Source organism: Natrix helvetica (genome assembly GCF_964273705.1).
Source record: "Natrix helvetica genome assembly, chromosome: 1".
Taxonomy (NCBI): Eukaryota; Metazoa; Chordata; class Lepidosauria; order Squamata; family Natricidae; genus Natrix; species Natrix helvetica.
In genome coordinates this window covers 352,851,939-352,878,287 of record NC_138548.1, presented here as the reverse complement: position 1 = coordinate 352,878,287, position 26,349 = coordinate 352,851,939, and the positions used below count along the sequence as shown (strand labels likewise).

At 43.8% G+C, this 26,349-nt stretch overlaps 1 protein-coding gene and 1 long non-coding RNA gene across 3 annotated transcripts in view; both read right to left on the bottom strand.

Annotated features, from left to right (window-relative positions):
* LOC309383178 overlaps nucleotides 1-26,349 on the bottom strand; it is a 474,080-nt gene that overhangs the window by 176,762 nt on the left and 270,969 nt on the right. The gene's annotated exons all lie outside the window — the stretch shown is intronic.
* The window catches only part of PBX2 (PBX homeobox 2), a 44,389-nt gene that overhangs the window by 16,204 nt on the left and 1,836 nt on the right, over nucleotides 1-26,349 (bottom strand). For both annotated transcript variants that reach the window (XM_081935199.1, XM_081935200.1), the window contains exons 2-3: nucleotides 23,084-23,157; nucleotides 1,786-2,030 (exon numbers count right to left, since the gene is read on the bottom strand). In XM_081935199.1, coding sequence (XP_081791325.1) covers nucleotides 1,786-2,030; nucleotides 23,084-23,157 — 319 coding nt within the window. The remainder of the gene's footprint in view (nucleotides 1-1,785; nucleotides 2,031-23,083; nucleotides 23,158-26,349) is intronic.

Below are 26,349 nucleotides of genomic sequence, written 5' to 3'. Positions count from 1 at the left end.
TTCGGACCAGTTCGGGCGAACCGGTAGCTCCGACGATCAGTTGGGGAGAGAACCGGTTTGCTCTGACGATCAGGAGCCTGCCCACATGCTTTACTTACCTATACCCTCTCAGCTGAGTTGTGCGGCAGAGCACATTGCCACGCCTCAGCTGTGTTACTCCCCAGAAGTAATGTGGAAGGGAAGTTTGGTTAAAACTGTGCGCGGTGGGGAGCAATCACCGAACCGATTGTTAAGCTGGCAGGATCCCACCACTGTACACACACACACACATATCTACATATAAATATTAATCACATAGCGGAAAGAGGAAACTTGAGAGTTCACAAGGTTGATGCTATATGGAACAAAACTGTCACCGAATCTGGAAGCCCTTTCTCCCTGAAGTTCAGCCGGCCTCCCACCTTCCCCCCTCCCAGCCTTCTGAAAAGATCTTAAGACCTCGCTTTTCCCTCAGTCCCTGGGACAGGATGAGGTGGGCGAGGGGATTGAACGAGGAACGTGTGGAAGATTAACTTGGGTGCCATCTTTTAATATTCACTTTAATGTGGCAAATAATATGTAGTTTATAGGATTATAAATTAAACACTTAATACATTTAATGTTTGAATAGGTATATGCATGGTATGTCACTTTATTTATTATTGATGTTGTTTTAATCCTTGTTTGGAAGCTGCCCAGAGTTTGATATGGGTAGCCATATAAATGGAAAATAAAATAAAATGAAATAAAATAAAATATATAGCATTTGATTTGACTATGCGCCATCAAGCCAGTGTTTGACTTATAAAAGCCATGAAAATTGATTTTCTCCAGAATAATCAGATCCTGTTCTTTGTATGGATTCTTAATCCCAGCACTGCCTGCTTCATCATTGTAATCAAATTCATCTCCTTTGCTGGTCTGTCCTTCCTTCCTGCTCCTATCTTTCCCAGCATTATAGATTTGCCCCACTTGTCCCCAAAATGTCACCATATGTGACTATTTGCATGTAATTTAAAAAGAAATATGGGGAAAACGCAGGATCAAAAAGGTTTACTGCCCTAAACATGTCTACACCAAACAGGTTGAGAGCGCCAAAATCAAGAACAAATCCATATATATATATGTTGTAATTGTACTGATAAATAAATAAAGACCTGCATGGTCTTCTGTGATACAAATACATATATATATATGTATGCCTAAATATGGGAGGAAGGTCACTACTCCCTCTTTCTGTCCTTCGGCTCATCACAGAAGACCATGCAGGCAGAAAACCATATTTTTATTTTTAATGTTGCCTTTTTATATTTGTGTTGTATTTGTACTGATAAATAAATAAAGGGAGACTAATATAGATCTATTTCGAGCTAATTAGCTCTCATCAAAGAGGGAGTAGTGACCTTCCTCCCATATTTAGGCATACCAGGGGTTGTAACACAAATACATACCTGTTTCCCTGGCTCAACTGATAAGGAGGTGAGCCTGTGGCTTAGTGGCTAAGACTCCTGCCTAAGATATAATACAGCCCAGGTTCAAATCCCAGTAAGGGTATGGCTAGCTGATGAGAGCTAATTAGCTCGAAATAGATCTATACTAGTCTCCCTTTATTTATTTATCAGTACAAATACAACATATATATATATATACAACCCCTGGTATGACTAAATATGGGAGGAAGATCACTACTCCCTCTTTCTGTCCTTCGGCTTATCACAGAAGACCATGCAGGCAGATATATACACACACTCACACACACACACACAAATACACACACATAAGGTGCCTGCTCTCAGGTCTTCTTACCTGCTCGTACTTCTCCAGCTCCGAGTGATAGATCTGGCGGATTTGCGAAAGCTTGTTGCGGTAATCCGAGTGTTCAATGGAGTTGTCGGGGGACACCCCTCCTGCTGCTGCCGCCGCTGCCGCTGCCGCTGCAGAACCACCCCCTTTTTCGGGTCCGGCCACCCCCTCAGCCAAGAGCATGTTATCCAGGCGCATCAGCTGTGGGTCTACTGGCTCTTCCTCTTGCGAACTCCGGATGCTCAGCCCTGCAAGCATCGGGAGAGGAAGGGTTAAACGGGCCCGCTTGTGCACACTTAGGCTGGTGTGCAAGCATTGTGTGTGTGTGTGTGTGTGTGTGTAAACATGTACACCCAATCTCCCCCCCCACACACACACACACAATTTTTCGCTGGGCTCCCCCTCTCTCCCCTCCGGGTGCCTCTCTGTCGCTTGGCAAGAGGCTGGGTTGCAGGGAGGTCGTTGCTATGGTAGCGGCAGGCCCGGAAAAGGGGTAGCAGTTTTTGGCAGGAGTCCTCCTGCAGAGTTGTGTATATGTGTGTGTGTGTGTGTTGGCCAGAAGGAAAGCAGGACAGAAAGCGGGGAAGGAGAAGGGCACAAGCAAAGATCCCACAGAAGCAAGAATGAGGATCAGCCCGTTTGGGTCTCTAACCTTCACCAACCCACTGCCCCCCTCCCAAAAAAGAGTGTAGGGGGGAGAAATTTTGCCCTCCGTCCCCCATCTTTCCAGGTCTTTTGCTTTTCATAGTAGCCCAGGGGCCTCTCTGCACCCCACTCCAAGGGGGAGGGGGCAACCTCCCCCAAAGGTGGCACGCAGCCAAAAGAGAAGAAATAACTCACAAACCTGCTTGGCTTCATTCACTTCAACAAGCTTTCTACCCACCCCCCTCCACCCTCCACAGAATTACCCCACGTTCTCCCGCTACTTAAGGAATCGTCTGGCAAGGCCGCGGGTGCAACTCGATCTGTTGCTCATGCCTCCCGTTAGCAAATGCGCTGGGTGCGGAAGCCGCCCAAGCTGAGCTGGGGCAGCCCCACAACTGGCAAGGCAACTTGCTGGAAGTGAAAAGTGGGGGGGGGGAGAGGGAGAGGGGGGGGGAGAGAATAGAGAAATGGGACAAATGCATTAGATTTGTAACCAAGCAAGGTTGCACCAGCAGGGAGCAGCCGTGGGAGCAAATCTGTGCAACTCACTCTACCAGTTCTGGAAAAGTGATGTAAATGCAAAGAGGCTGGAGGCCCAAACAATGGTGGAGTTTCCTCCACTTTTGCTCACCTTGTGGGAGGAGAAACACTGCTCTGCGGTGCAAAAAAAAAAACACCCCACAATCCAGGAACCCGGGAGCCTCTTTTCTAATAAACGCAAGTCACAAGAGCAAGCTGCCTTTTTACAAAATCAAAAACTCCCAGGCTCTTAGTTTTTCCCTTGCCTAAAAGTCCCTTGCAATAGGCAGAAGCTGTGGGGAAAAGTCCTTTCCCCTTAAAGCAATAGATATGCTGGTGCTTCAAGCCAGAAATTCAACCGGTGCAGATTTTCTTTGTACATCGGGATTCCCTTAAGTCTGTGACGGTAAACCTATGGCATGTGTGCCACAGGGGGCACACAAGAGCCCTTTCTGCGGGCATGTGAGCCATCGCCCCTGCTCAGCTCCAACATGCATGCGCGTGTGCCTCCCACCGGCCAGCTGGTTTTGGGGGTTCTGCCACGCATGTGCGGAGGGCAGGGCGCATATGGAAAGGTCACGTGCGAGGGGACCAGTGCGCATGCGGGGAGGACGCATGAATGTGCAAGGGGCAGAAGGGGGTTGCACCGCATGCAAGGGGGGGGCGAATACAGGAGATGCATGTGCATGCATGGGGCGCATGTGGAATGGTCCCGTGCGCATGCAAACGAGAGGGTCAGTGCCCATGGGGGGAAGGCCAGAATGCGCAAGAGGATTGCACCACATGGGTGGGGGGAGGGGTGCACATGGGGGTCACACATGCATGCACGGAGGGCGGGGTGCACACACATTGCCTTATGGGTATAAGTCCGCTTTCGGTACGGGAGACAAAAAGGTTAGCCGTCACTTCAATAGCTGGAGAGAATTTAACCTCCCTCCCCCCGGTTTAATCTGAAATTGTAATCTTGAATATCATCCGCCTGCTATTAATTTCAGCCAGTAGGAAAATGAGAGATTCCTCAAGATATGATAAATAAAAATTATACTTTGACCTTTTAATCGCTTATTGCCCTGTCTTCAAATAATCGTAGGGGAAAACAGGATGAGATATTAGAACGTCTTCCGCGACAGAGCTAAAATTCTATGTATCGTTGGGCGAGCAAAATTAATAAAAAGAAGACAACTGTGGACATGCAATTTACAGGCAAGTCCTAGACATACAACCACAGCGGGAGCCAGAATTTATGTTGTTAAGCAAGGTGGTTGTTAAGCGAGCCCTGCCAAATTTTACAATTGTTTTTGCCGTGATTGTTAAGCGGATCAGTGTAGCGAATCTTGCAGGAATCAGGTTCAATTGCCAAAGAATTTCACTGTGATCTACATTTTGGGGAATGGGGGTTTACAGAGAAAAAAACAGAAAACACAATAGGGCCTATTCAATGCTATTTTATCAAATAAGGTTTTGCGGGATGTATATTTTTTTCAGCGGGGAATTTGTGTAAACTTGGAAACCAGGAGCAAGACTATTTCTGGTTTTTCTGCTTCAGGATTAACTTCTAATTAATGTTTCAATTAAGCTCTCTAGAAATAACAAGTACAACACGGAGAAAATGATAGCAATTTCAAATCTACTCTAGTTTTTTTTCTTCCCTGAGCATTTCTTGTTTTATAATTTAGTGTGTCTATAGGTTTGAGCAAGTAGATAAGAGTCAAACCTATGTATGGTTTGGTATGCATGTGGAATTTCTCAAAGCAACTATTTTCATTGTTAAAAATGAAAAATGGAAATGGATTATAACATTTCATGTTTATACATTAAGACATTTCACATGTTTTTTAATCTTATGCATTGCAATAAACGTAGTGCTATTAACTTGGTTGGTATATTTTTCAGTTGCTGTGGCATGTTATAAAATACGAATTTAAATTAGTTCCAGTAATTTTTTAGGTTTACTGCGATGGCTTTTATCAGAAGTCAAGGAAACCTGTTAACTCTCAGCATAAATCTTCTATCTGTAAGAGAATCCAAATCAGCAGCATACAGGGCAGAATCTCCCCAACATCTCTTGGAATGGAGAGGGAATTTGTTTGCTTTGGGTGTATTACTTGGAACCCTGACAGTTATTTCAAAATGGTTTAAATTTGCATTAAGCCTTAGCTCTGCAAACTAACCCTGCAGTCTAGCATCCTAGACCCGTAGCCAGAGGTGGTATTCAGCAGGTTCTGACCAGTTCTGGAGAACCGGTAGCCCCTATCTATTCTCTACCTCCCAAGTCCCAGCTGATCTGGAGGAAATGGGGATTTTGCAGTAACCTTCCCCAGGAGTGGGGAGGGAATGGAGATTTTACAGTATCCTTCCCCTGCCATGCCCACCAAACCATGCCCACAGAACTGGTAGTAAAAATTTTTTGAATCCCACTACTGCCTGTAACATAACGATATTTGCCAGGAATGAGTAGCGGAAGTGATTAAAAACTGTAGAAATATTATCCAGGAAAGTCATGTGGTTTAAATGTGGCAAGTTTTTTATAAAAATGGGGGGGGGGGGGGAAATATCAAGACCCGAGCCAAACTTTTCAGCTATCTAAACAAGCCAGTTTTGGTGCTACTGAGCATTTTGAATTCTACTCAATTGGATGGACAGTTTAATTAGCAGCTTCATAATCTTCTACCTCCATTCTGGCTGGGGAATTCTGGGATTTGAAGTCCACCCACCTTCAGGTTGCTCAGCTTGAGAAACACTGCATTAAAACATACGAAGAACGGTTGCAGGAACTGGGTGTGTCTAGTTTAATAGAAAGAAGGACTAGGGGAGACATGATAGCAGTCTTCCAATATCTCAGGGGTTGCCACAAAGAAGAGAGAATCAAACTATTTTCCAAGGCACCTGAGGGTAGAACAAGAAGCAATGGGTGGGAACTAATCAAGGAGAGAAGCAACTTAGAACTGAGGAGAAACTTCCTGACAGTTAGAACAATTAATCAGTGGAACAGAAAATGCCTCCAGAAGTTGTGAATGCTCCAACACTGGAAGTCTTTAAGAAGATGTTGGATAGCTATTTGTCTGAAACGGTATAGGGTTTCCTGCCTAGGCAGGGGGTTGGACTAGAAGACCTCCAAGGTCCCTTCCAACTCTGATATTGTATTATAAATGATGGGAAAGACCTGGGAACAAGCCTCAAAACAGCACCCTCTACTGATCCAGATTGCACAATAAGTGTAATCAATAATAATGAACTTAATAAGCCTACAAATCTATAGTACCAGCTTCCATTTCAGCCCTTTATTTTTAACTTGAGGGATGAGGGTGGACCTCACTTAACAACTCTCCTATTCAGCAAGTGTTAAAATTTGCAACAGCACTGAAAAAGTCATGTTACAGCCTTCCACATTTAGACCGTCGCAGAGTCCTTCCAGTCGTGTGATTGCCGCTTCCCATCAGCTTCCAACAAGCAAAGTCAATGGAAAAGGCAGCATTAGCAGCGCAAGACATAAATTCACTTAACGGCCACGGGCAATTCGTTTAACAAGCACAGTGGAAGCGACATCGTAGGTCCATTACAGTCGTGTGATATCTCACTTAATGACTATGTCACTTAGCAATGGAGTTGCTGGTCACTAAGTAAGGACTACCTGTAATAGGCAGGCATTCATGTCATTTATCGTATCTTTCTTCCCTTCTGTTTTTCTAATTGTCATTTCCCATCTTGCATACGGAAAGGAAGAGATGAAAGGTGGTGCCTTACTTAAAACTACTTCATGCACAGGTGGTTCTTGCCCTACGACTGGTTGCTTAGCAACTGTTTCAAATTGCCCTCTACTTGGGGTGTACTTATGTCGTGGATTCTAAGTTCTAACAGTTCCCTTCTGTAGGAGAAGGGACGAGCCAGGGGGAGGAGTCAAATGGGGACCTAGTCTAGAATCCTTACATGGGCACAAAAGAGCGAAGTCCGATCCTGCCCTTGAATGCTGTTGAACATTATCTAGATTCACCCAGGTGCAAACCGTTAGTCTGAGAAGATTCCTTTGTGGAACAGAGCCTTGAGCAATAAAACAGCTAACTGAATTGTCCATGTGTGGGTCTGGTTGTTTGGGTCACATGATTGCACTTCAGACACTCAACCAGGCTATATTTATGGTGGTTTGTAGAATCCCGCGGCCCATGACAAACCATAATGACTAGCATAGTTGCTTAACAACTGCCACAGAAAAGGTTGTAACATTGGGCCAGTCATGTGGGTGACCCGATGTACAACTGTCATGATTTAAAACCTTAATGGGCAGACTCCATTACGCCGGTACTTTGAGGATTTCCTGCATTGTGGTTAGTGCCAGGATCTAACTACAAACCTCCTTGTTGTGGTACAACACAAGCTGTGGGCTTGTGTTGCAGAGCTCTTATGCAGCCAACCAAGCAAATAAAAAGTTGTTTAAAAGTTGTGATAGAGCAGGGGTGTCAAACTCAAGGCCCGGGGGCCGGATCTGCAGGGAACTTAGAACTGGCCTGTGGGGCCACCCTAGAAAGAGCAAGGAGCTGGCCCACAGTGCTTCTGCCAATGAAAATGGAGCTCACGATGGCTTGCCTGCAGCTGTCCAAGCTCCATTTTCACTGGCAGAGGATTGCAGGAGGCTGTCGCGACTGAATATGGAGTTCAGGAGCCCATTTTCGCCGGCAGAGGATTGCAGGAGGCCGTCACGGCTGAAAATGGAGCTCAGGAGCCCATTTTCCCTGGCAGAGCCCTCGGGCCTCCACAGGCGCCCCCGACATGAGTGACGTCAAACTGGCCACACCCACCGCGGTCCCCCAAGATCAAACACAACCCCGACGCGGCCCTCAATGAAATCGAGTTTGACACCCCTGTAATAGAGCGACTCCACATTTGCACTATTCTTTTTCCATGCATACGCACACGGGCTTATACCTAAAGGGGCAAAGAAGCCGCTTTTTTTTTCCAGATTTAGCTCCACAGATGTTTCCACTTAAGATCCGTGCAGCCAAATGCAATTCATTCCACGGTACTCTGACTTTGTCAAGTTCAATCCATCTAGTATTTCTGATTTTCATTGCATTGCGCACCTGGGATTTATTAAAACCCAGTCGCCCTGAATGCCTCTTGTGTCCTTTGATAAAAGCTTGCTAAACCGAACGTCAAACTAGAAGGAAACTCTCCGCAGGTCCCTTTAGAAATTCTCAAAATGAAAGCATAGACGTTGTCGTGCCGTTTTATATCCAGGAAAGGCACTCAGCACAGAAAACTGGGAATTGCTTCAAGTACTTAAAGTCATTTAGGGAGACGCAGATTTGCAAATGGCCAGTAAACATGGCTTAATCCCAACGAATCTAAGAGGCTGACTCCACTGCTTTCTCATGAACTGTGCTTTTAGTTGTTTAATCAGATGTCATCCAAAGTTGGGTCCCAAAAAGCGAAAGAGGCGGAAATGTTTACAGTAACGCTCTTCTACAAACAGCTGGGCAAAAGCTAGTGGAAAACATTATTCCTTTTTTTTGCAGGAACGCTAAACCAGAATTCCTTGGTACACGGCTTATTGTTTGGAAGCAACTATGCTGGTTCACAACGCCAGGTCAATCACACTCCTTCTAAGCGGGTAAGTCAAAAAGCCTTGCTTCTGAAATAAGTACAGGTCATCCTCAACTTACGACCGGTGTCCACTGGAAGTTACGACGACCCTGAAAAAAGTGACTCGAAAGTGTTCCGTGTCACAGCATCGCAACTGTGACATGATCAAAATCTGAGCAACTGGCGCAAATTTTCGATGGTTTTCAGAGTCACATGATCACCGTATGCAACTCCTTCCGACAAGCCGTCAGTGAGGGAAGCCGGATTCGCTTAACAACTGGGGCAAAAAAGACCATAAAATTGGACACGACTCCCTTATCAAACTTGCTTAACAATAGAAATCCCGGTTCCAAATGTGCCCGTAAGTTGAGAGCTAGTGGTAAGCAATTTTGGCACCTTGGGAAATGCCTGCTTAATTAATCTGCTCCTGTTTCCAATTATATATAAGGCCTTGTGGGGGGGAAAAGAGCCTGCCGCATTATTCCCATTTGCAGATCTTTTGCAAGAGATGTTGCAAATCGTTTTATGCAAATGAAAGCACACCTCTGCATCACAATCCTTATTTGAGGGCAAGAACGCTGAGAGCAAAAGAATAGATATTTATGATCCCAAGATGTCACGTTTCTTACTTTGAGTAGTTTTAAAATTGTACTTACCGTATTTTTCAGAGTGTAAGACGCACCTTTTTCCCTCAAAAAAGAGGCTGAAAATCTGGGCGCGTCTTATACACTGAATACAGCATTTTTTGCCTCCCGAAACCCCGCCTCCTTCACTAAAATGGCCGTGCATAGCCTTTAGGAGCCTTGCAGAGTGCTCCTGGGGGCTGGGGAGGGCAGAAATGAGCGAAAAATGGGCCGTTTTTTGCTCAGTTTTGCCCCCTCAGCCCCCAGGAGCACTCTATAAGCCTCCAAAAGGCTATGCATGCCCTTTTTTGGACAAAAAATGGGCCTGTTTTCATGAAAAACAGGCCGTTTCTTGCCCCCCCCCCCCCCGCAGCACTCTGCAAGCCTCCTAATGGACAGTTTTTGGGAGGTCTGAGGAGTGCCAAAAAATTTTTTTTAAACTTGCTTCTTCAAAATCTTGGTGCGTCTTATACTACGGTGCATCTTATACTCCGAAAAATACGGTATTAGCCTTTAGAAATCGTTTTGCAAAAACATCTAGTCTACCAACAGAAGGGGCATTTGAAATAAAACAAGATGCGAAGGGTTGAGCCGGCAAATGAATTTTGATCTCAGGCAGCAAAACAGCCATTACTGGCCTGTTTCACAACTTAAAATTATGGACGCGGTATTCCTGCCAGGAAAATGAGTGATTTAAGAATGTTTTTATAATAGATATGCATTACACAGGCATGCTGTGACTTTCCAGTTTCCATCTCCAATTCAAGGGATCAGATAATAAGTGATAATGATAAATTTCTCCCGGTGTGCCTGCATTCTGGTCTACATCAAAATGAACATTCGGGGGAGGGGGGTGTTTCCCCAATTTTGTGCTGTGTTTTAGGAGCTTTATTCAAGAAAGAAAATAGGGAAGAAAAGAAAAAGAAAGAAAGAAAGAAAGAAAGAAAGAAAGAAAGAAAGAAAGAAAGAAAGAAAGAAAGAAAGAAAGAAAGGAGGGAAGGAAGGGGGAGGAGTACTCCATAAGTACTCCTGGATACTATAAATATACTCCTGGGTACTATATATTGGGTACTTCCATAAAGGTCCTAAAGACTGTAACAATAGTGCTTTTCAAAAGGAAAAAAAATAGCAATTTAAAAGACCCGTGTCAAAATAGCACCAGAGTTCATCTTCACGTAAAGTTCATCCATGCATTTTAATGATACATGGCAACTTCCACCATTTTTCATTTGTCACCCTTTTTAGAATTCTAGCCTTTGCGTGTTCAGGGCTAAGTGCAGAGGTGGCTTTCACATACCATTTACCGCTGGTTTTCCACACACCAAAAACGTGCGTACGCGCATGCCCACGCCTTCCTCATGTGTGCAGCCTGCGCATATGCTTTGCTCTCTCTCTCTCGTGGCTCGCATGCATGCGTGCGGCTTAGAAAACGTGGCTATAGTACGGCATGGCGCCAGGGCGGCTGGTCGCTACTACCAGTTCGCCTGAACCGATCCGAATCGGCTGAATACCATCACTGGGTTAGTGAATGCTTACTAGGGGTTGACATCAAAATCTAGCAGTACCCTGAGCTTCCTTGCCAATGAGAAAGGAGTGGGATGTTTAGAATTTTTTTTTAATAATAATGGGAAAATCTTGGCTGGCATTTAGAAAATCTGCACATTGGCAACATTTCCGTCTGTCAATTGAAAAAGCATCAGTGCTTGGAGCCCCACATACATTACATTAGTTGGGAAGAATTCAATGTGTATGGAAGACAGCTAAAGAATTGGCAGCCACGACTCCATATTGTTGTGAATAGATAACAACCTATCTAGACAAAGGCAGAGATGCAATTTGTTTGATTTCAGATCTGCGTGTTGTGGTGTGTGTGCAGGGCCGGATTTAGATGAAAAGAGGCCCTAGGCTACTCCACTTACGGGGCCCTTTCACCTCCCATTTTTAAGTTTGTAAATTACATGAGAGATGATAAAATACATCATTACTGTGATATATATCAATATATTAAATGAAACATGTTGTAATTGGTACTAACCTTTATAAAAAATGTGGCACGGATAATAAATAAAAATAAAAGGCCCCTCTTGATCTTGAGGCCCTAGGCTGAAGCCTAGTTAGCCTATAGGAAAATCCGGCCCTGTGTGTGTGTAAACCACCATGACTATTACCTGGAGAGGCTACCTTGAACAAAGACAACTCTGGTTGATTCATACAACCTGTTCAATGAAAGCAAAAAAAAAAAAAAAAGAGTTTTCGTTTAACAGGCTTAGTGGGTTGAGTCACTCAGCCGCTTGGGCTGAATTCTAAAGACAGATTAATTACCCAGTAAGTCAAGAGCAGTTTGAGCAACAACCATCCCCTTACTCCACCCTCCTGCCGAAGTTGTTTTTCAACTTTTTGTAAAACACGAGAGTTGCTTGTCTCAAGCTGTATATTTTAAACGAGGGTTTAAAAGAAGGGGGGGGGCATTCAAGGCCGCAACAGAAATGCAAAGCCAATCCACATTGTACAAAGAGAAAGGTGGAAAAACGGATGACCGAGAACTGAAACACCAACTCCAGAAAAGAACATCTATCAAGTCCAGTGCCAAGTTGGGAGGAAGCCAAACACATCCCACAGGAGAAGGAAGGGGGGGGGGGGAAACAACACCACAGGAGTAAATTTTGTTTGCAATGCTGCTATTATTAAATACTAGACAACTCCTGACCTGTGGGGTCGTTGTTTCAGAGATCATATTTCCTTTCCAGATCCCTCAATATTGGCCTTCAACAATGGCAGAGCTTAATGTATACTTGAAAATGTCTTAAAAATTCAGGGAGACATTCAGAGTCTGCCTTGAAAACAGGCCACAGTGAACTGCATAGTGCAGGGGTCCCAAACCTGTGGTCCGTGGCCCACTACCGAGCCACGGGCTAATCGCCACTGTCACAGGCGTTCGCAGCCCCACTCGCACAAGGATCGCCGTGAACACTGCAGGCGCTTGTCCACACCTACTCACACATGCTTGACCCTCCCACAAAATCAACCCCTCTTGCCCCCTTGCCTCTGCTCCGGGCCACCAAACCGGAAAAGGCACATCCAAAATTAAGAACCGACCACGGGAAATATTTCGCAACCTTTTGTATTATGTTCAGAAACAGCTTCATACAATTGGCCAAATTTCAATGCCATGGGAGTCGCCGGTCCCATATTTTGGGCAGGTTTGGTAAGTTGGCCCACTTGAGATGTCCTAGTTCAAAAACTTTCGTCCTACGATGCATTGTTTTTGCCCAGTTAAAGGTTACATAATGAGAGTTTTAGTGTTTGGCTGGCTGAGGAATTCCGAAAACTGAAGTCCACAAGTTGCCAAGCTTGAAGTCTCCTAGTACAGGGGTCAGCAAACTGGGGCTCTGGAGCCGCATGTGGCTCTTTCCTCCCTCTGCTGCGGCTCCGTCACCAGTCGGCGCCACAATTTTGAGAGGAGCTTCTGGGGGGGGGGGGGGGGAAGCACAGTGCGCCAGGAGAAGACTCTATGGCAAGGGGAGGGTTTTCCAGTTGTCTCCACAATTGATAGGGCTTTCGGTTATGACAGGTAGAGGAAAAAGTACGCCGCGCTAGGAGGAGACACTATGGTGGGGGAACTGAACTTCTGGTCAGCTCCAGAATTGAACAGGGGCTTCCGGTTAGGACCCTTGTGGCTCCCGGTGTTTTCTTTTCTGTGGGAAATGGGTCCAAATGGCTCTTTGAGTGTTTAAGTTTGCCGCCCCCTGTCCTAGTATATATATATCTCAGTGTCATAAAATACAAAAACATAACGACAAGAATACCCACTGCTGTTTTCTTTACTTTTATACAGTGGTAGTATTCACTTACCTTCCCTCCCGGTTTGCAAATGTGAGCTCAGGCGCCATTTCCGCGCAGGCGCTCAACCTCCCACCCATGTGCTTTTGGTGAATAAAGGGCCTAAATGAGATGCGAGTCAGGGTGGCCGGGTGTGGCCACCCATGATTTCCGCTACCGGTTTGGCCGAACCAGTCCGAACCGGTAGATTACCACCTCTGCTTTTAAAGGAGGGTTCTGAAAACTCAAAATTTGTTTAAGATACTTCAAATAAGAGAATACTAAGAATACCCTTAGGATTCTAGAAATTCCTGCCTGCTATTCAAATGTCCACAATCAAATTAATGTGGTATTTCTTGACACAATACAGTCATCCTCGACTTACACACCACCCTTCATTTAGTGACCGTTCTAAGTGACCGAGGCATTGAAAAAAGCGACCTATGACCGTTTTTGCCACTTGGTTGCGCATCCCCACGGTCACATCAAAACAAAATGGTTTGGTTGAGATCCGCATACATAGGACTGATTGGGGTAAATTGTAAGGGTGACACCGAAATAAACATTTTATGTCCTTTTATTTTATTTTACATATTTATGTATTAAATTATATTGTATCTTATCCTATAACTATTGTATTGTATTACCCTACTCTTACTTTTAAATGGTTTGTATAGGATTTTATTGGTGATATGTGTTTGAACCTTGTGCTTTGATATGGCCTATTGGCTAATCAATAAAGCTATAGTCTAATTAGGAAAAAGATCCCATGTGTCTTTGGGTTTTTAAAAGATCTTCTAGAAACACAAACCGAAATTTCAGGCTGCTAGACTAGTACTTCTTAGTGCTGTAGCAGGTAACAGAGAAATTAAACAAAGCAACACAAAGGCATTGTCGTATGTTGAGTCAGCTTTTTTGTCTATCAAGCCTGGTTCCTCCACCTCAAAGAATCAGAGTTTCGGAATAGACGAAGGTACAGGTTGACCTCAACTTAGCAATCATTTGTTTGGTGACAGTTCAAAGTTATGATGGCACTAAAAAAAAGGTCCGCTCCCCATACCGACTGCTTCCTTTAGAAGTACACCCACTTACTCAAAAAATGCTTTAAAACAGACACAGGCTTTATGGTGTAGAGCAGTGTTTTTCAACCTTGGCAACTTGAAGATGTCCGGACTTCAACTCCCAGAATTCCCCAGCCAGCATTTGCTGGCTGGGGAATTCTGGGAGTTGAAGTCCGGACATCTTCAAGTTGCCAAGGTTGAAAAACACTGGTGTAGAGAATATTCTAGAGCAGTGTTTTTCAATCTTGGCAACATGAAGATGTTAGACTTCAACTCCCAGAATTCCTCAGCCAGCATGGCGGTACCAAGTTGCCAAGGTTGAGCAACATTGTTCTAGAACAGGGGCCTCCAACCTTGGCAACTTGAAGACTTGTGGACTTCAACTCCCAAGGCTGGCTGAGGATTCTGGGAGTTGAAGTCCACAAGTCTTCAAGTTGCCAAGGTTGGAGGCCCCTGCTCTAGAGGACATTAAGGTACATCCACACTTTTTGATGGCAGCCAGTTGATGAAAGTCAAAAGCAGCTATTTCGTTAGAACGTCCCCCTCACACTTTCCAAATTTAACACCCACAAAGTTCCTCAAGACTGGTTGCGCCTTGATCAAAAGTCATTTTACAGCAACATTTCAATGACCAGCCAACCAAGAGCCTTCCACTTGGGGACCTCTAAGTTTGAGAATGAGTCCTTTCCAGAACCCCAAGTGTCCCTCAGACAGATATTCCTAATCTGACGGGTTACTAGTAGTCCTCAATCTACAACCATAATTCAGCCTGGAAATTATTGTCATACATCACGACGTTTGTAAAGCAGCCCATCACATGACCAACCCAATATATGACCTATTTTTGTGGTGGCCATTAAGCCAATGCTGCGGTGATTAAACAAACCCATTGCGTGCTAAAGGTAAAGGTTCCCCTCAAAGGTATGTGCTAGTCATTCCCGACTCTAGGGGGCGGTGCTCATCTCCGTTTCAAAGCCAAAGAGCCAGCACTGTCCGAAGAAGTCTCCGTGGTCATCTGGCCGGCATGACTAAACGTCAAAGGCTCACGGAACACTTTTACCTTCCCACCAAAGTGGTTCCTATTTTTCTACTTGCATTTTTACGTGCTTTCGAACTGCTAGGTTGGCAGAAGCTGGGACAAGTAACGGGAGCTCACTCTGTTATGGGGCGCTAGGGATTCGAACCGCTGAACTACCCACCTTTCTCATTGACAAGCTCAGCGCCTCAGCCACTGAGCCAGCGCGTCCCTCTCACTGCGTGATAGGAGCCAGTTTTTGCCAGAAACCAGAAATAAATGTTGGTTTCCCACAAAAATGTCATAAACCACAATCATGTGCTCCCAGGAGACTAGAAACCACTGTAAATGTGGGCTGATTCCAAACATCCCAAATGCAGTCACAGGTCTTTGGGGGCGGGTAGGGGTTGGGCACTGTAAGTTTGAAACTGGGTCCTAGAGAGTTTTTTGGGAGGTCCACTATAATTTTGAACCGTTGCTAAGCAACCGGTCATAAGTCAAGGATTTATCTGTATCTTCTCTTGGCAATCTCCTTTGTTTCTCTGCTGAAAAACAGAACAAAGATATACTCCCTTCACCAGCCAGCTCCCTTGCAATGTCAAATTGCCTATGGTTACCAGGCTACTGCTGCAATACAAGACCACGCAGAGAACGCCGAGTAATAAATCAGAAAATACACATACATGGAGAAAAAGATAGAATAAAATAGAATAGCAGAGTTGGAAGGGACCTTGGAGGTCTTCTAGTCCAACCTCCTGTGCAGGCAGGAAACCCTACACCACTTCAAACAAATGGTTATCCAACATCTTCTTAAAGACTTCCAGTGTTGGAGCATTTACAGCTTCTGGAGGCAAGCTGTTCCACTGATTAATTGTTCTAACTGTCAGAAAATTTCCCCCTTAGTTCTAAGTTGCTTCTCTCCTTGATTAGTTTCCACCCATTGCTTCTTGTTCTACCCTCAGGTGCCTTGGAGAATAGCTTGACTCCTTCTTTGTGGCAACTCCTGAGATATTGGAACACTCCTATCATGTCTACCCTAGTTGTCTTGAGGAATCAAGCCAGTGTAGTTATGCAAAATGACGAGCAATTTTTCCTACTTCTTGGCCCAGGAGGATAATTTCTGCCAGGGAGTCTTCGCGCAGAGTACACCCTGTCCCCTGGATTTGGCAAGGGTGGGGCCAGGCTCTAGTCTGCCCAGAGGGCACCCCAAAAGGGCAGGGCGGAAGATTCAAAGCAATAAATAAAAGTATGTGCAATTAACGTCATAAAGCAAGAGGGGAGGAAATAATATACATCCTGACCTGGCACGTATGCTCAACAAGCCCTGATATATTATAGCTGATTTGTACACTTGATAATATGATTTTAATTTGCATGCCACTACTCGACTTTGCGGTAGCCTACAGCAAAATAGAAATAGGCCCACATCTACAACGACGGAGAGATCATGAAAACGTATAAAAGACAAGCAATAGAAGAGGACAATGTAATAAAACAACAGCAGCCCCCAAAGCAAAAAAAGACACAATTTAAAGATGACTTTTTTAGTGCCCTTTCAGGGGCCAAACCAAACGTGACACCATTTCTGAAGGAAACCATCATTCTACTCCAGGTACCCAAGTAGATCTGTATCAGGATTTTAACAGAGTATCGGGGTGAGTTTAAACCCTGTGTGCTTTTGATCCAGAACAGGGATCCCCAAACTTGGCAACTTTTAAGTCTTGTGGACTTCAACTCCCAGAATTCCCTAGCCAGCCACTGAAGTCCACAAGTTGAGTTGGACCTATAGTGGGAACTCTTAAAAATATATAAATAAAGCATTGTTTCTGCCATTGATGGTCTTCGAAAATGATCTAAAATAAACACATTCCAGCTGAGAGGAGACCCCGGACTTTTTTCAAAGCTTTCCTCCAGCCAACACATCTTTAAGAAACGCTATACAGGTAGACCTCGACTTATTCATTTAGTGACTGTTCATTTAGTGACCGCTCAGTGACAAATGGCACTGAAAAAAGTGGCATGATCATTTTTCACACTAACGACCATTGCAGCATCCCTTTCCAGCATCTCAAGTTATGACAGTAATGGAGTCTGTCCATCGCAACCGTAAGTCCTGATGATTTTTAAGTGGGTTGGTCAAGTCTATAGATAGACAAGTCGTCGACTTAATGAAAACAATTCAGCCCCAAGTTTTCGTTGCTAAGTGAGACATTGGTTGAGTGGATTTTGCCCCATTTTATGACCTTTCTTGCCAAAGTGAACCACTGCAGTTGTTAAGTTAGTAACACGGGTGTTAAATGAATTTGGCTTCCCTCTTGACTTTGCTGATCACATGACCCTAGGATGTTGCAACCGTCATAAATATGAACCAGCCGAGGTGCGTCTGAGATTTGATCACATAATCATGGGGATGCTGCACTGGTGGTAAGTGTGAAAAACCGTCATATTTTTTCACTCTTGTCGTAACTTGAAATGTCACTAAATGAACGGTTGTAAGTTGAGGACTACCTGTATTTTGCAGATCATCATCATTATCTTGCAGCCTGACCCACTCACACTTCCACATGTCCTTGAGAAGTTCTCCTGTGGAATCCTTCCAGACAAAGCAGGAGTCACTCTCCCTTCAACTACAACGTCTTCCACAAGTGGGAAAAAAAAAACATCCAGAAAACATGGCAACAGCACTTCCTTGCTTGCTAATTGACAGTTCTGACTGTGGTTTGATTTCTGCCAAACAGAACACATCTATCTACAGAGCATTCCTCCAGAAGTCTTGAAGATTTAGGGGAGAAACTTGACAAGCATCAATGTTTTTCTCAGTGAACGCGGCCTTCCCTTGAACTACAGTCTCATTCCTACCATTTTTTAATTCAGATTTTTTGTTTTTTTTAACGGCAAAGTCATGAAACGTGACTTATTTGAGATAAGAGAAACCGGCAGATCTCTGGATGTTGTTCTGGGTTTTTTGTACGGTTTGTACATTGTGCTTGTGGAGTGGTTTTTTAATAACTCACACAATTGGTCTTAGTTATGCCATTGTAATGAATTGGCTGAATTGGTGAAACTGGGGACAAGGTAATGAATGACTTTTTCACACTGGAACAATGCACCTAAGAAAGATTTGGTTCATGAAATTTCATCAAAGGACTACAATTCAATGCTATTTGTTCAGGCGAATCAGAGCTTATTTTTTCAAAAGTTTGGAAAAATCCAAGAGGCAAATACATGTTCCCCAAAATGTTATAATCCTTAGCTCTTTTCCTTCCTGCAAATTTTGATCCAAACTAAACAGCTTAAAACCAGAGAGCTTATGTGTGGTTTTCGAAAGTCCTGATTACAGTGCCAAATTTCAATGTGTCATAAAGCCCAAAGTGAAAGCAATAAAATATACGGAGAGTGATTACATTAAATTGCCCACATCCACATAACCACCCGGAGTTCAGCTTGATTTGAGAAAGACACAACTTTTAAAATTATTTTTGATTTAAAAGTACTATTCATTTACATTTCTCTTAATTCCACTGTTTTTGAAGGCAATGCACACTGAAACAAGCACCTGCCTAAATGCACCCTTGTTCTAAATTTTATAGTTTATTTCTATAAAGCAGTCATCTCTAACTTAGCACTGTCCGGGATGAGTATTTCTCAAACTCTGCAACTTTAAGGTGTGCTGGCTGGGGAATTCTGGGAGTTGAAGTCCACCCATCTTAAAGTTGGAGAGTTTGAGAGACTTGGCTGACAATGGAACAACTTGCCTTCAGAAGTTGTGAATGTTCCAACACTGGAAGTTTTTAAGAAGATGTTTGGATAACCATTTGTCTGAAATAAGGTAGGGCCACGATGGTGAGCCTAGGGCATGCGTGTCAGAGTTGGCACACAGAGCCTTCTCTGTGGGCACATATGCCGTCGCCAGCTGGTCTTTGAAAATGGACCAAAAAATGGCCAAAAAAGAGGATGTTTTGGGGCTCTTTTCGGGTCATTTTAGGCCATTTGCGGACCAAAAACTGCCTGAAAATGGCCCATAAAACAGTTATTCTATCCCCAATATGCTTTTGCAGATGTGGGGAGGGAGGGGTGCCTTTAAATCAGTCATAACTCCTAGTGCCTGCAAATCCCTGCAGTTTTCTTGGCAACATTTTAAAAATGGTATTTCTTTGTCTTTTTCTTTGTAAGGGAGAGGGAGTGGGATAGAGAGAGAATGAGAGAATGAGAAAGAGAGAGAGAGAATGAGAGATAGGGAGAAAGAGAGAGAGAGAATGAGAGAGAGAATGAGAGAGAGAGAATGAAAGAGAATGAGAGAGAATGAGAATAATCTTTCAATTATCTGGCCTGGCTCAACCGTAAACTTTTCTTACTCCTCCTGACAGTTCTTTTAAATTTTAAAAACCTTAAATTTTAAATTGTGTTTTACAATTGGGGTATTTTTAATGGTGACTTTTAATTGTCCAATGTGATGTAATTTGTTACCTCCTCCGTGTATGTATGTCCTGTATATATGTATGTTTATGTGTTGTATATGTTTTATATGCTCCACTGTACGCCGCCCCGAGTCCTGTCTGGAAAGGGAGCGGCTAATAAATTTAAATTTATTATTATTATTATAGAGAGAGAGAGAGAAAGAGAGAGAGAGAATGAGAGAGAGAGAGCGAATGAGAGAGGGAGAGAGAAAGAGCGAGAGAGAATGAGAGAGAGAGAGAATGAAAGAGAATGAGAGAATGAGAGAGAATGAGAAAGAGAGAAAGAGAATGAGAGAGAGGGAGAGAGAGAATGAGAGAGAGAGAGAATGAGAGAGAGAGAGAAAGAGAGAGAGAGAATGAGAGTGAGAGAGAAAGAGTGAGAGAGAAAGAGAGAGAGAGAGAGAATGAGAGAGAGAGAGAATGAGAGAGAGAGAGAATGAAAGAGAATGAGAGAATGAGAGAGAATGAGAGAGAGAATGAGAGAGAGAGAGAATGAAAGAGAATGAGAGAATGAGTGAGAGAGAGAGAGAAAGAGAGAAAGAGAGAGAATGAGAGAGAGAGAGAGAGAGAGAGAGAGACTGAGGAGACCAAAGTCACCCAGCTGGTTTTGTATGTAAGGCAAGAGTGGAATTTAAGAGTCAGCCCAGCTTCTACTTCACTGACTTTAACCACTAAGTCAAACTGGCTTCTCCTTTAGAGGGTGGCCTGTTTTTAAGTGGTATGAGCTGTACTAGCAACTCAAGGTCACCTCGGTATTTTTAAGCTGGATAAAAATACAACCGAAATACCACATGTACAATTGGGATATATAAGCAACTACAGACACAGATAGAATGATATGCAGACATAAATGTAAAGTTGCAGTGTAAATGCAGTTTAGACTGCATAGTCCTTTTCAACCCGAACCTTAATTTTAAGTTAATCTTCCATATTCCTGCCTTTATAATTTTTTTACAAATATCTAAAGGCGGCAAACCCATTTACAAACTTAAGACACCAACGTCACATGTGTGTTTACTGGAAAGAAAGTATGCCCCCTTCAATTCAGTGGCACCTTTTAGTTAATTGATTGATTATTGCAATGTAATTTTATCACCTTCTTTAGAAGGGTATTCTAAGTAAACAGAGCTCTAGAAACATGTTAACAAGAAAAAATAGAAAGATGATAAAACTGTGCAGTATAAACTAAAAGTCAATCAAAGAACAACGGCAAAGAAATTAGATTTCAGTAGAAATATTGGTAATATATGGATAGAAATATTGGTAAAACCATCATAAAGGTAAAGGTTTCCCTCGTACATAAGTGCTAGTCGTTCCCGACTCTAGGGGGCGGTGCTCATCTCCATTTCAAAGCCAAAGAGCCAGCGCTGTCCAAAGACGCCTCCGTGGTCATGTGGCTGGCATGACTAAATGCCGAAGGTGCACGGAACGCTGTTACCTTCCCACCAAAGTTGGTTCCTATTTTTCTACTTGCATTTTTGCATGCTTTTGAACTGCTAGGTTAGCAGAAGCTGGGACAAGTAACGGGAGCTCACTCCGTTACGCGGCGCTAGGGATTCGGACCGCCGAACTGCCGACCTTTCTGATCGACAAGCTCAACGTCTTAGCCACGGAGCCACCACGTCCCTTTCAAAACCACCACCATTTTATTTATAAAATTTATAGGCAGCCCATCTTACTTCAAGGTAACTCTGGACAGCTTACTATTATTAATAACAATGCATATTTTTTCCCCACTGGCTTCATATTTGAGCTGCAATAATCTGGATGAGTTGCCACTTTCTCCGGTCTGCCTTACAGGGAACATCTAGAATTCTACAGCCCAGATACCTTGCTCCTTCTACTCCTTCTAACCAGGCTTAGTTTGCAAGAAGCTAGTAACCTTCAGAGAGGGAATGATCACTTACACCAGTGATGGCCAACCTTTTAGACACTGAGTGCCCAAGCCATGCGTGCGCGCACGCCCAAACTTAAAGGTGTACGCACATGAGAGTGAATATGCAGACATGCACGAGTGTGTGGACCACAGCAGAGACCCAAAGACCAACTGGCCAAGATCTTTTTCTTTTGTGAGCTTCTGTTTCATCATCTGCAGGGAAACTAAAGGCCGAAGGCGCACGGAATGCTGTTACCTTCCCACCAAAGGTGGTACCTATTTTTCTACTTGCATTTTTTTTACATGCTTTTTTGAACTGCTAGGTTGGCAGAAGCGGGGACAAGTTAACGGGAGCTCACTCCGTTACGCGGCGCTAGGGATTCGAACCGCCAAACTGCTAACCTTTCTGATCGACAAGCTCAGCGTCTTTGCCACTGTGCCACCACGTCTCTTTCACAAAAGAAACGCCACGGAGACCTGACCTGGGGCGACGGTGCACGTTCCAGCAGAGAGGGCTCTGCGTGCCACTTCTGGCACACGTGCCACAGGTTCGCCATCACGGATTTACACAGAGCAATAACCCTAAACTCTTTCAAACATTCTGACCCAGATCCCAGTTAAAAATAAGCTGCAGACTGAGATTCACTGCAATCCCCCCCCCCGCTCTCTCTCCCACCGTCACTTACAAAACAACTTCCAGAAATAGCAATGTTCCGTTTCCCCCCCCCCCCCCCAAAAAAAAAGTCAGGACACTCAGCAATGAAGCCCTGGTGATATGAGCCTACTAAGAATGAGGTGAGAACCGCTTACAGATCCTGGATCCACCCTCCGAAATAAAATCATGTAGCAACACATATGTAATACCATTCATAGACTACACAGGACACATCTCAGAGACTTATTTTCCAATTTTGGCTGCCTGAGGGGCCCAGATCTCAGTGGCTTAGATGAACTTCTCGTGACAACTTGGAAAGATGATCCCTTCCTTTAATCCCCTTCCCTAATCCCCCTGCTTCTTTCGCTTTTTAATCTAGGGAAAGTGCAAATTCAAACAGCTGGAGAAACACATTTTTCCCTTCTCTCTCTCTTTCACAATCCCTTGCACCACCCGGTATCCTTAAGTCAACTCACAACTGACTCTCCAACCATCCAGTCGTGCAAACGTTCCTCAATTCAGGGTCAATGTTGACAATCGAGCAAGGGAGACAAACATTTCCAACCCACCGAGGAGAGAAGGAGGTTGGCAGTTCTTGCAGACAAAAGATCCAGGTTTTTTTCAGAGGCCTCTCGCCGTTTTCCAAGCAAGAGTGACAAACACAAAAAGAGAGAGAGAGAGAGGCACCCCTTCCCCTCCAGAACGCAACCCCCCCCCACCCCCAATGGGGTTTAAGGAAGAAAGCAGAGGAGGAAGGAGGGAGGAGAAAGAAACGAGAAAGAAAACCAGGCAGACGGCAAAGAAATTCGAGACACACCAGCGTCAAGATGGCGTAGAAAAAGCAGGCCCTCTGGAGAGGAAAAATACCCAGTCTTCTTTCTCTCTTGCGCACCCCATTCTCCGAACCCCAAGCCATTGAGTTCCCGAAGGACAAAAAAGAAGCAGCGTTTTCCTTACAGGTCGAAAATAATGCTCTTGCGGGTGGCTTAGAAAAGCAGCCATCAACTCCCCCGCCCCCTGATCGAGACCCCCCCCCCCCGACTCACAACAATACCTGTTTTTTCTTTGATTTCACAAAGGACGGTGAAGAGAGCCGGTTTCATGCGGTGACAATTCAGCGTGTGTTTCCTGCAGTTGAAACAGTGGAAGAGAGAGAGCAGATAAAGCCATTTGGTTCCTTTTCTGTCGGCTCAAGAAAAGGAGAGAATTTTTGTGCCCACCATCGCTCATAGGCCTCCCTCTCGGCTCAATTAATCCGTTTCCACGTCTAGCAGAGTTTCTCCCCACCCCCCCCCAAGCAATTCCCAATGTAATTCCAACATCCGGATTTCCCCAGCAATGAAAAAAAAAAAAACAACCCCACATGCATTTCCTTCCATTATGGAACAGTTTGTCTAAATGATGGGATACGTTCCACGGGCAGAGAAACCAGAGAAGTTTTTCTTTCAAGAACTTTTTCATAATAACCACAAAATAATAAACTCTATATTCATCGCCTGCACGGTATATACAGAGGAGCAGTAAAATCCGAAGCTTGTGTGTTGTTGCAGTTTGATATTTTTATCCATTTTTCTGTCTTATTTAATTCAGTGTTATGTACGTGTGTGTGTGTGTATATATATATATATATATATGTTTTCGTAGATACACACACACACACACACACACACACACACACACACACACAGTCTGGCACAATACCAATGAAGAAGAAAAATAACAGCTCCCAAAAGAAACCAGCATGGCTGCATAAAGAACTCTCTGACAAATTGACAGACAAAAAAGATAAGTATAAAAAGTGGAAGGAGGGGGACATAATGAAGGCAGAATATCAGCAAATAGCCCGAGCCTGTAAAGATGAAGTGAGGAAAGCTAAGGCACACAATGAAGAAAGGCTTGCCACAAAAGTAAAAATTAACAAAAAAAAGCTTCTTCCAACATGTTAAAAACAAGAAAAAAGTTAAGGAAACAATTGGTCCATTGCTGGGAGAAAGTGGCAAGAAGGTGACAAGCAACAGGGAGAAAGCAGAACCATTTAATTCATGTTTTGCATCTGTCTTTACACAAAGGGATAAAACAGTCCAACCTATCAAAAGCAGCACCACAAAAATCAGATTAGGAACACAAGTTGAAGTAGGGAAGAAAATGGAAAGTGAGCACCTGTCTACCCTAGATGAGTTCAAATCACCAGGACCGGATGGATTACACCCCAGGGTTCTGAAGGAACTGGCAGACGAGATCTCAGAACCACTGAATTATATCTTTCGGAGATCCTGGAGCACCGGGGAACTACCAGCAGACTGGAAAAGAGCTGATGTGGTTCCCATCTTCAAAAAAGGGGAAAAAAATAGATCCAGGAAACTATAGACCTATCAGCCTGACCTCAATACCAGGAAAGATTCTGGAAAAGGTAATGAAGCAACAAATTAGCGAGCACCTAGAAGTAAACAAAGTAATAGCCAAAAGCCAACATGGGTTTGTCAAAAACAGATCATGCCAGATTAATCTTATTGAATTATTTGATAATGTGACAAAATTAGTGGACCAGAGGAATGCCGTCGATATAGTTTACTTGGACTTCAGTAAGGCATTTGATAAGGTAGACCATAACCTACTACTAGATAAATTAGAAGAATATAGGTTGGACAGCATCACCACCAGATGGATTCGTAACTGGCTGACCAACTGCACTCAACGTGTAGTCAATGGAACTGCATCTTCCTGGAGGAAAGTATGCAATGGAGTACCCCAAGGCTCTGTTTTGGGCCCAGTTCTCTTCAACATCTTCATCAATGATTTGGATGAGGGAATAAATGGGGAACTCATCAAATTTGCAGATGACACCAAGCTGGCAGGAATAGCCAACACTCCAGAAGATAGGCTAAAGATACAGGAGGATCTTGACAAACTTGAACATTGGGCACTATCTAATAAAATGAAATTCAATGGTGAAAAGAGTAAGGTTCTACATTTAGGCAACAAAAACGAAATGCACAGGTACAGTATAGGTGGTACCTTGCTCAACAGTAGTAATTGTGAAAGGGATCTTGGAGTCCTAGTGGACAACCATTTAAATAGGAGCTAGCAGTGTGCAGCAGCTGCCAAAAAAGCCAATACAGTTCTAGGCTGCATCAACAGAGGGATAGAATCAAGATCACGTGAAGTGTTAATACCACTTTATAATGCCTTGGTAAGGCCACACTTGGAATACTGCATTCAGTTTTGGTCACCACAATGTAGAAAAGACGTGGAGACTCTAGAAAGAGTGCAGAGAAGAGCAACAAAGATGATTAGGAGACTGGGGCCTAAAACATATGAAGAACGGTTGCAGGAACTGGGTATGTCTAGTTTAATAGAAAGAAGGACTAGGGGAGACATGATAGCAGTGTTCCAATATCTCAGGGGCTTCCACAAAGAAGAGGGAGTCAAACTATTCTCCAAGGCACCTGAGGGTAGAACAAGAAGCAATGGGTGGAAACTAATCAAGGAGAGAAGCAACTTAGAACTGAGGAGAAATTTCCTGACAGTTAGAACAATTAATCAGTGGAACAGCTTGCCTCCAGAAGTTGTGAATACCCCAACACGGGAAGTCTTTAAGAAGATGTTGGATAGCCATTTGTCTGAAACAGTATAGGGTTTCCTGCCTAGGCAGGGGGTTGGACTAGAAGGCCTCCAAGGTCCCTTCCAACTCTACTATTGTATTGTATTAAACACACACAAACATATACATACACACACAGAGAGACACGTACTGAATTAAAGGGGAATTAAAGACATACACACTCCACAAAAGGGCCCTCCCGGTGAAATAAGATTCACCATTTTGCATACATTCATCTCACTTCTAAAGAGTAACCCAATACACATATTATTGTAATTGGTTTTTTTTTGTAAATTAAAACCATCTAGAAAGAGAATGAAGATCTGAATCTTAGATAACATTGATGCCCACAAATACATCTTTAAGCCAAACCACAAAGGACCAATCCCTTATTATCCCAAAAATGGAGTGCAACCACACTCGAAATTATGAACCTTCCACACTAAAAAAACAAGTTTTGCAATCCAAACTAAAATCTTAAAACCGAAAGCCTCTTTTCTCTTTGGAGTCTTACAAGCTTCAGCGCCCAGCCGTTCAACATAAAAAACTCCTCGTGCAGAGCCTGCTATTCAATTTATTAGGACTCGCATTCGATTTAATAGACACAAAGCCACAAGTCTTAGTAAAATACACCCTTGAGGAACCCTCCAAATAGACCATATTCCTTCTTTCTGGCTGGCACCTCACAAGGGTTAAGTAGCATAGCCAGAGCACCCTCC